Source organism: Ylistrum balloti, unplaced genomic scaffold, assembly GCF_031769215.1.
Source record: "Ylistrum balloti isolate Yb309-2 unplaced genomic scaffold, AGI_CSIRO_Ybal_v1 Utg369936, whole genome shotgun sequence".
Taxonomy (NCBI): Eukaryota; Metazoa; Mollusca; class Bivalvia; order Pectinida; family Pectinidae; genus Ylistrum; species Ylistrum balloti.
Window position 1 is genome coordinate 293,618 of NW_026782046.1, and position 10,945 is coordinate 304,562.

Here is a 10,945-nt window from a genome sequence, read left to right on the forward strand (position 1 = left end):
AAGATGTCTCATTAGAAAGAATAATCCATACATTAATCAGGAAATTTCTCATATTTTTTCTGGAAGTCATTCTATTTTTTTTGGGGGGTGGGGGGTGGGGGTGAGGGGTGGGGTGGGGGATGGGGGTGTGGGTTGGTAATAAAACCTTGAAAAATTCTATAATGGCATTAGATATTTAGAGGTTTAAAAAGTCACATGTTTTAGAAATAATAAAAAATGATATGTACATTGTATAATACAACAGATAATTAAAAGTTAATAACATACTTCAATATGGATATTATTAAAAATAAATTTCAAACTTATCATGGCTGAATGTCTTCTCAAAATATTCACTATGATTATATTGCTTTTATTACAAAATATCACATATTTAGCACCGAAGAAAAATTATTCCTTAGAAAATTTTTATCAATGAATCACACCAAATCCATGGCATTTGTTCTACTGCAAAAATTCTTTTGAATTAATTATTTGTGTATCATTACTTTTTAACTGTTTGATTCAATACCTTTTCGACCTTGATATATTACAGTATGTTTGTAGGCTATATGCTAAACTAAACTCATATTGCAATATTGGAAAGGGAGAGAACTGCTTTATTCAAGCAGGGCATACATACATGATAATACATGGTATATCTTATACTTCCCTGACTTTAGTACTTGAGCTTATTCTGAACACTTATATTGTAGGCTGGTCATTTGACTGGAATTATGAAGTTGATATTGGATAACAATAATTAAAAGTAACATTTCATAAACAAACATTTACTGTAAAAGATGTTATTTTCAAGGGGTTTTATTCTGCTGGTATGTTCAAGGATAGCATAAAATTGAGAATAAATGATATTTTGGCAAAATAAAACTGATAAAGAAACTCATTGTGAATTTGAAAACCATGAAAATAAGACCCATATAAGTTACAAACTTAACAGTAACTTGAAATATTGATTGTGTATTGCATAACAATAGTAGAAAGCTTGAATTGAAAATTGCAAGTGATATCGTTATCAGCTATATTCCAAAAGGATTTAAAAAAAACAGTACAAAAACATTCTATGCATTCAAAATAAGTCACAAGACCACTAGTTTCCTTTAATATATACTTTTGAATGATAACATCTATAGTGTTCAATATGGAAACAAGTGACAAACAAAGCGGTGCATATATATTAAAATTAGATACATAGCGACACACAGAATATCCCCTTTGATTCTGTATGCTTAATATTTCATATCATAATTAATGAGTAAATGACAAACTTCTGATAATTTTTCCCCAAAATTCAACAGCAACTTTTGAAAAATATTTGATTCCATGCAAAACTGAAATGGAAATGTTATTCCTAAGAAATTAAGACCTGTTTGTTTGATTTTTTTTAAAGTCATGGAATGTGAAATGAGAGATCAAATGTAAACAAAATTTAGAAACAGAATGCCTTAGTGTGATATCAAGACGAAAAACATCAGGCTACCTATTACACTGTATGATGGAGCAATGTCAGAACTCTTATACATTGTATGAGAACATCATACATATGGTTAGATCATTAATTTGCGGGGAGAAATCTTTCATTAGTAAAACATGTTGTTTGTTTCTTTTTAAAAAAAGAAAATAATATTTCATTAACATGTTTTTGTTTTTAGATAAATATTTCTTTGTTTTATTGAAAAACTCTGAAAACTACCATATAAAAAACATGTTGATAGCCATATTCTAACTGAAGTTAAGCAAAACTGAAACAAAAGCTATTTTAAAGACATTCATTCACTAAAGGATTTTTAATCACATTGTGTTGGTAAGCAGTGGAACTAAGGCATATATGGTATGTACTTAAGAGTTTGGAGTGTGATGATCTTGCTAGGAGACAGCTACAATATGTTGAGAACTGTTGTTTGACACTGTAGATTCCGAGGAGGTCTGCATGCTAAGACGATCATCTTGGCGAGTTGGTTTATAGAGGGGTAAGTCATTTTCTGGTCTGTTGTTAGGACTGACTGGTTTACAGCATGTGGTATCTGTGAACAAGTCACTCACGCAAAATGCCTGGCAAAGGGAAAAAAATGGTTTTACTGAGGAAGAGATAACTTCAGTATGTCAATTCTGAAGCACTATGCAAAATTTTATCACAAACATAATTACCATGCATATTCAATAAGTGTGTTTTTGGAAAAAGTTACCCTTAGGGGAAACATCCATATTCCTTAATAATAAACCCCATTTACTTTAAATATGCTTAAATGAGTGGTAACAACTTTAATTAATGAATCATTGTTGTTGGCCTGAAATTAAACCCATCAAGATGTGGGAGGAAACAGGAGTACCTATTAAAATCCCTTATAGTTGAACAGGTGACCTCGTAAGTTTTCATGTCTGATTAGGGAACTGAACCCCTGTTGCCTACATTAAAGGCTGTGTAATACCATTGCACTTACTTAGCCACCCATCAGTATAATAATGTATGTAAACCTCATGATAAAATGCTAATGAAATCTGTTCAACTTACTACCAGCAGACACACAGTCAACCCCAGTAAGGCTCCTCCTAGAACATCACTCCAATGATGCATGTAATCAGAGATGCGCGATAAGGAGGTGTAATAAGCCATGTAGAACAGCAGGACCTGGATGAATGGTCGCAGCAACCAGCACTTACGCCATTTAAATCTCTTTTGCAGGTAAATCTGTAATTATATCCATTAATGTCTGTTTTTTCAATAGTTATCTACAGGACAAAGGACACAGTTTTTACAATTTCACATTTTCTGCTAATATGACATAATGGTATCTGTAATTCACAAAACTGCCCCTCCCCACACCTATGTGACCAATCCACAATTGTTTGATGCATAAACACCAAACATAAAATATTTTTTCCATTAATCAAATACACTTCTTAAAAAATATGAAAGGTCAAATGTTTTACTGTGTAGTCAATTCTTTCCACAGGTATATGCATAGGTTGCTTCTGACATTGTGTTAACTTGATACATGTATTTCAGACAAATTAAGATTTTCTTCTTTTTTTTTCGTACAAAAATGTTTCAAGATATCTTACCATGATATAAACAAAACAGTACATTGTGATAGATGTATGTCCTGATGGAAAGGAAAGTCTGGAAATAAACGATAAAAACACAGTATAATCACTCTTCAATATCTAACTCTTATATCTGAAAACATGTGGCAGGAAAAGTGATACGGAGTGAACAAAGGGACATAACTCAGATGGAAATTGTATTCAAAATGTGCATGGTCATTCATGGCAACTGTGGTAACTGTTACTATGAAATATGCTATAGACAAAGTGATCATGCAGTGACTGACTGTGCTGGTGATTCAGATGCAGATAGCCTGTGGGTCCAATATTGACTTATAACAAAATGAACAATGGTATGCCATAATGACAAAAAATGAACATTCCAATTTATAAGGGCTAAAAAAATTCAAGGTGGCAAAAAATGAAAAAAAAAAATTCACCCTTGAAATGAACATTGACAATAATATTAAATATTTCTGCAAAGCTGTTTTCTGCTAAATTGACAACATCTTTGTTAGTATAAATGTAATTCCATGTTCTCACTAACGTTTTCAGGCCTCGCGGCCATCTTCAGGTGATTTCATTACATGTACACTGTACGTTACTTAGTAACCTACATTGTGACGTAATGTTATTGTTATAATAAAAGGGGAGTTAATAACATTATTAATTGTGGCCTGATGCAATCTTCAGTGTGTATTTAGGTACGGTTTAAACAGTTTGACAAAAAAATCTTGATGATTCGTTTTGACATTGTAGATTCTGACATCTTATAGAACGGGGATATATATATATATATATGGATGAGCACTGAAAACATCAAAATCAATTTCTTGAAAGAAGATTATTTCATGATGAGACGAGGATGATAACCACATTATGGCCACATTATCTTCAATAACATTAAGAAATCAATAGTTTGTTCTTGAAGTCTTCTGACCAATGTTATGCTATATGTACACAAACTTTGTAAAATTGTTTTTTCTAGTAAAAATTGCAGTAAATTATATGGTACCTTGCCTCTTGAATGACTGCAAGATCTGTACCAGTACAGACATGAGTCTCAATGTATCCTGTCATCGCTGAACAGTTTGTAATGTCAGGTTTACACACAGTCAGAAAATGTGGCCGGAGTCTTCCAAGGCTATATTTAGCAATGTCTGTGCTTAACTGGGTCACAGCTGCCCCGAATAGAAATGTGCCAAGACATTTGTAGAGGACTTCAATATAACGTTTCTGTACAACCCCACAATGACAGCTTCTCTTAAATACTGACATGCGCAGGCCTTCAATCAGTACCATCTGCAAGTTTGAAAAAAAAATTTGCACCCATCAACAATAACAAAAAAGAATAACAAAATCTTCATTCTGACTCAACATTGATGAAATATGGGCAAAATATGAACAAATGGAAGATTTAAACAGAGATCCTTGATAAGATGCAAAGATATTAAGACCAGGTGTCAAGAACAACACAATAATGTCAAGTTATTAAATATGAAAGCCAATTTACAATTAGTACTACCACTGAGATGAGAACTGCACTTCTCCTTTAATTTTATAAATAGGCACATTGGATCAATTTCATCTCTTGCATCCTATCACTTCGAATCTGAGTTACCTACCCATGGTAGGTATTAAAGATTAAAACAAGAGGCATAGCGGCCTTGACGGTCACCTGAGATTAACACTGTTGAATTATTATTATTACATTCTCAACAGTCCGTCAACACATAAAAGGTCATTAGGGCCATCAAACGGTAAAACACACAGCGATCCAAAAGGAAATAACATTAAACAAACCAAAAGGTAAAAGACAAATGTTAAAAATCTTAAATGGGTATGTTAACACAAAAGATTAAAATGGTATGTCATAGTCTATTATATAGACCAACATCTTTCAGGTAATGTAGAATTTTACAAATCTCAACAGTTTCAAAAAGGGATTTTAGACATGTATTGTTAAAAACATTCTCGAGTAGACAGAAGATCACTGCAGTCCAATAAAAACACTTGAATATAATGGCTAAAGGGTAAGTAGCTTTTAAGAGTCATGAAAAAGAAATTTTGACATTGATAAAAGTAAGCCAGTGTCAACACATGCATACCATCAAAACTATTATTCTATACTTATAATTCTTATAGAGTTATTTCCAATGGGAAATAAACAACCTTATGGTAAAAAATACATTTTTTTATAAAAATTACAGGCCAGGGGAGAAATGTGAGACTTGTTTTGGTAAAGTATCTTAAGACACCTCGATCCATGAGGAGCATTTGATATTACCAAAACTGGATGTTGAGAAGAAGATTTTTGAAATCAGAGTTAATTTGACCCCTCTTGGTCCCACCCATCAATCAGCCAATTGAGGTCAATTAGGATCGATATAGACATACCATCAACCATCGTCCTTTGCTTATAATTCTAACCATTTTTCCTATACAAACAACATGAAAAGTAAATGTTACCCCCTCCCACAGGGAAATGTGAGACCCTGGGGCCAAGAAATTCACAACCTTAGATGCCTCCATCCATGAAGAACATTTGCTTTTACCATGTCTGGGTGTTGAGAAGAAGAGTTTTAAAATTTCAGTCAATTTGACCCTTTTTCCCCAACCCCTCAGATTTCTAAAAAAAATTTCAGTTCAGGGTTCTTTGAGAAAATCTCGAAAATGTTCAAAGTTGAAAGATGTATGATGCCAGACAAAGGTGATTGCAATAAGTCACCATGAGACTTTGTATCGGGTGATGTAATAAAAAAGCAGATTGTCTTGAGATTTTCTGATTCCCAAACAACAAAAAGTGCATTGATGCAGCATTGTGCAAGTAAAGTTCAAGTCCTGACTTGTTCTTGTTATAATAAACAATTTATGATAAAAGAATCTCTTATACCTATTAAAAAGAAATTAATTCACACTTTCCAGGCACAAAACAGTACATTATGGCATTGAAAGTCTGGTTAGTGGGTTATCTTAATCCACAAAAGTATATATCCGAGAACAGTTAAAATAAGTATAAGTAGACTGATTTACCAGCATTAAGCTACAAAATCACGTGTCAACGAAAAATCAATTTTTTTTTTTTTTGGAAAAGCATGAAAATTGATCCCCACTAAAACATTTGAATTAAAAGGTATAATTCTACATTACCAGTTGCAAAGAATTAGCCTCAGTGGAGTATAATAATGATATATACTGCCAATAACATTACCTCTGCTACATGTAACTACCTTTATTGATATACTGCCCATAAGTATTCCATCTAAATTTTATTTTCTAGATTTTCCAAAGAAATCCTATCCTCTGTTATACCATTTACATGTTATAATGTCAAAGATTTGAATGACAAACGATAACAATATGAAAAAGTTGAAATGTACATGTATGCACAGTATCCTGTTTTACTCACACTTATGATTGGGATCCCAAGGGCAGCAATGGAGGCAGCCCAGGTTGGAATGGTATCAGGTTTGTGTGGGTGCATAAGACTCTCATCGTCACAATAGAATCCACGATGAAACGGCTTCACAACAAGTTTAAGTATAAGGATTGGCACCGACACTGGAAAAAAATTAATATTTCAATTAAGTTTAAGGGCTGGAAATTTTTAAAAATTTATTTCCTTTTTTGTTAATTTCTCATTGTTGTAATCTTTTTTATTCCATAGCATTTTTTCATAACTTTTTTCTATTGCAAAAGTGAATATTGATAAAGTTGCATCAAATCACTTGTTTCCAAAATTCTGAAGTAAATAGATGTCATTTATTTGTGTAATGATGAAACTCTTTCAGCGAAAAACTCCCCTCCCCTGTTCTCAAGAGAATTCTGGCTTCATAAACGCTGTGAATTAATTCCTGATTACTATGACAGTGTTGCCAATTCACCTCATGTTATCAGGTCAACTTGATACTGGCCATGTCATTACCAGCTTAAATCATTAAAGAGGCTAGAATCATGGTGATTCACTTGGTATTTCTTTACTTTAATCAATATCTTAAAATTTCAAATCAACTTTTGAGTCTAGATCTACTAAAGTAAAAATAATATTCAGCCATGTAAACATCATCAAAGAACATCATCTAAATACATACAAAAGTGTGACCTATACAATAGATTACAAAGTCTTTTTACCTGATGACCCTTTAAAACAACCTTCCAACCTTAATTTTGAAGGTTATGACCATATACAGTGTATTATTTGACAAGAGGTTGTGACACTGTCACAGCTGTATTAAATTTTACAGCAAGTTGAACTCTGCAATAATTGTTCTTAATAGTTAACACGATCATGAACTGTCTGCTTTCTATAAATGCTATCTTGAATTTATGAATGACTTTCCACAAACATGAAGCTTATACCAGTATATAAATCTTTATAAATAATGCCTAAAGCATGACAACATGAGTGTATCCATACCAAAGTCATATGCGTTATGGTTGAGTAAACATAGCTGGATCATCAACAGGTGAAATAGTATACCTGGTTGGGTATTACTAGTTTGGGGTCAAACCTGTCTCAGACTCTGGTTCCACATGATTGATCGTGTATCGAAAGCTATATATAATAATGGGCTTCAGAGTAGAGCTTCCTACTTATTTTGTGAATGCATAAATGTACTTACACAAGGAAGATTTGTTTTTTTCTGGGTATATTGTTGTATGCATAAATTCAAAGGAAGGCTTCCCATTCTTTTTGGGGCTATTTTTCAAGGAAAAAGAAATGACTTGAAAAAAAGAATATTTATAATATTCTGACCTTTGACTGAGACAATAAAATAACAATAGACACAAAAATCAAACTAGTTTCAAATGAAATCAATAAAACCTGAAATATCCTGTCATTAAAAAGTTATTAGGTTGTGTGATATTTTTATCCTTATGAAAGATACAATTTACTAGCAACTGTTCAAGAAGAATACACAAATGTACTTTTAACTCCAATAAAGTGCATGGATGATGGTTCTCATACATTATATGCCTGTTTGATAGTGTTTGTCAGAAAAAAGGGACAGGCTAGGGTAAGACATAAATTCATTCTTACCTACCTCATAGCTCATAAAGACAAGTACATGTATAAGGTCATGTTGACAATGAATTGACAGGAAATATTTCTGTATATACCTCAAACATTATACTGAAGAACTTTTATTTCACACTGTTCAACAAAACAATTCTGTACATTGATATAAATTTTCAAAACAAAAAATTCTATCTCTGTTTAAATAGAATGGCTTGTGTATACACATATATCCTTATACCTACAGCACAGACTACACAGAAAGTAAATTCCTGGACCTAACATTAATATCATTCTTAATCCTGGGTGAAACATATGGACTCTATTTGATTTAGGGACTACCTACTGACCATGGTTTCCTGATTGTCCAGTTTTGTCACCACCCTGAGGCCCTGGTACAGTATCTGATATTATCCTAAGACCACTTGTTAGTGTGTACACAGAACACCTTCCTTGTTTATAAAGTAATCTCAGAGTTCAGTATGTCAAAGCATTGTCAACTTAAAAAGTTAAAATAGTATTATACAAACATCTTATTTTTCAGAGTCAGGAGTCTAATTTGATATTTGGACATCATTTTAGGAATATAATAATTTCATTATGATCAAGTATAATGTGTATTCATTCTGCCCACTGTCTTAAAGCCCCAATATTATCAACTTTCACTAAAACGAGTGAAGAGAAAATATTACGTATCAATATTGATATAATAAAAATGAGCTTAATTAAGAAATATTTGAGGCAATGCACACCGGTGGTACATTAAAATTGATATAAAAGCTGTTATAAAAGCTGCTGATATTAACTTTTTGTAAACATGCCTCCATTTATGGTCTTCCATACAAGATACAAGCAATTTTTTCTGAATCAAAGTCATCAAATATTTCAAGACATTTCCGTGAGAGGTGGGTATTTTTTACAAACATGTATATGCCCTATTCAGACTACATGTACACAGTGAGCCCTTGAATGACTATACACCTGCATTCTACACTTGATATGATGTCACAAAAAGTGTGCAGCACATGCAACATCTCACTTTACCTGTAAATATGCCTATTACACCTGTACAATTGAATATGCAGATTAGTGGCATGTTTTCTCATGACAACCTTCTGAACTTCATATAAGATTGGTTAGTATAAATCAAGTAAAAGAGAAATTCTCTTAATCTTGTTAATTTGCCAAATGAAGGATATATTGGGGCTTTTAACACCTCATCAGAAGTGTTTTCCACTTTTTATTACTTTCATCTACGACCAGTAAGGTCCAGTACAGGGACTTGCAATGATGGTATTGGGAATCAATAATAGGTTTATTTGTAATATTTAGTCTGTTGTACATTACAACACAAAAATTTTGTAATTATTATTGATTCTAACTAAATTACAAATCTATTTTATTTTTTTTAATCTATAATCAGGACCAGAAAAAAATTACTTTATATACATGTATGTGCATGTAGTTCTATATACATAATTGTATAATAATGGGGAGACAAAAATAAAATTGGACAGGATTCCAGAACATTTGCACTCGTAACTACCATAGAAACTGTGATCATCAGTACTGAGTATAGTCAATGGGTTAATCTCCGCTGATATGTAGCTAATGTTTAAACTTTCATCAAAGTTATTCAAAACCATTGTCCCCAAGATAATATGACATTATGTTTACATGTTAAATTTGCAACAATGGTTACAATACATTCATAATCTGTCTTCCACAAACAGCAGGTGCATAGACAAGCCATTTTGATGTATAGACATAAGTACAGGTGGGAATAAATTGGGGGTGCATGGGACAGAAGCCCATTTCTCAGGGTCCAAAGACTAAGTCCCAATAGGGGGTTTGGCGGAAAGAGAAAAGAACAGCTTTGCAAATAATTTGCTTCATGAAAATGATACATACAAAGCTGCATATTTGTATGAATGTAGTGATGTGTCTGCTCTAGCAACTGACACATTAGTAAAGAGATTTTAGGTCTAAAACTTATAAAATAGGCTCAGTGGTGGCCTTACAGTTATGGTTATTTTATTATTTATTATTATTAATATACATGTATATTAAGCCACTGATGTGTTATGTGACACCTTGAATTCATGACTATACACCATTCAACAAGAAAGCTGTATACTTGATAAAAGTACATTGTACCTGGGTACCAGCTGGAACTACATTGTAGCAGCATGCATAAATGTAATGGGTGCATCAAGTTGTGACACTGATATGCGCCTAGTTTCAAAATTGAATGTAATTACGTAACATACATATCTTACCTTGTAGTAATATTAAACGTTACATATAGACAAGCCAAGGTGTCATTTGAAATGATAGGGAATGTTGTAAAAAATAATACAACAATTGAAGTCTTTATGCTGTTTGAATAAAAGCGGAAACACGTTTTTGCTTTTGTTGCTCCCTCGCTAAATATTTGTGTGTGTCTTTCATGGATTATGACACAATGTTCATGTGTATGTGTATAATTTCTGCCACGTTTAGAGTTCGAGATATAAGTTTACATGTATCTCAGACCGTACAAAATGAAGCTAACCATGCTGTTTTCCGCACGTGTCTTACAAGCTTCCGGTGTCATAAGGATGTTCAAGAGATTTACATTATGTGTATATAGCAGTTCATATAGGCCCACTTTGCGTTAAACAGTTAAATACATCCAGATCCTTCCAGGTTTCAGCACTAAGAAACTAACGTACATGTAACAACATACTGTAATGAACAGAGTAACTATGGCTGATGTGAATAGTCAATCGATGTGTTTTAGATATTTCTAATAAAATTTATACAAACCAGTTGCCAAACAACAGAGGTCTATGAGGACCCTAAGAACCACAGAGACGTCCATCTGCATGGTAAACTCATAGTAAC

General features: G+C 32.8%; 1 protein-coding gene across 1 annotated transcript; it reads right to left on the bottom strand.

The window, feature by feature from the left end:
• Positions 1–1,774: 1,774 nt before the first annotated feature.
• On the bottom strand, positions 1,775–10,937 carry LOC132547174 (phospholipid phosphatase 1-like). Its single transcript, XM_060210929.1, has 6 exons — positions 10,868–10,937; positions 6,452–6,603; positions 4,058–4,344; positions 3,061–3,118; positions 2,510–2,686; positions 1,775–2,049 (listed from the first exon to the last, which is right to left on the bottom strand). Exons 1-6 carry the CDS (start codon positions 10,926–10,928, stop codon positions 1,864–1,866), a joined length of 921 nt encoding a protein of 306 aa, XP_060066912.1. The 5' UTR covers positions 10,929–10,937; the 3' UTR covers positions 1,775–1,863.
• Positions 10,938–10,945: the final 8 nt, after the last annotated feature.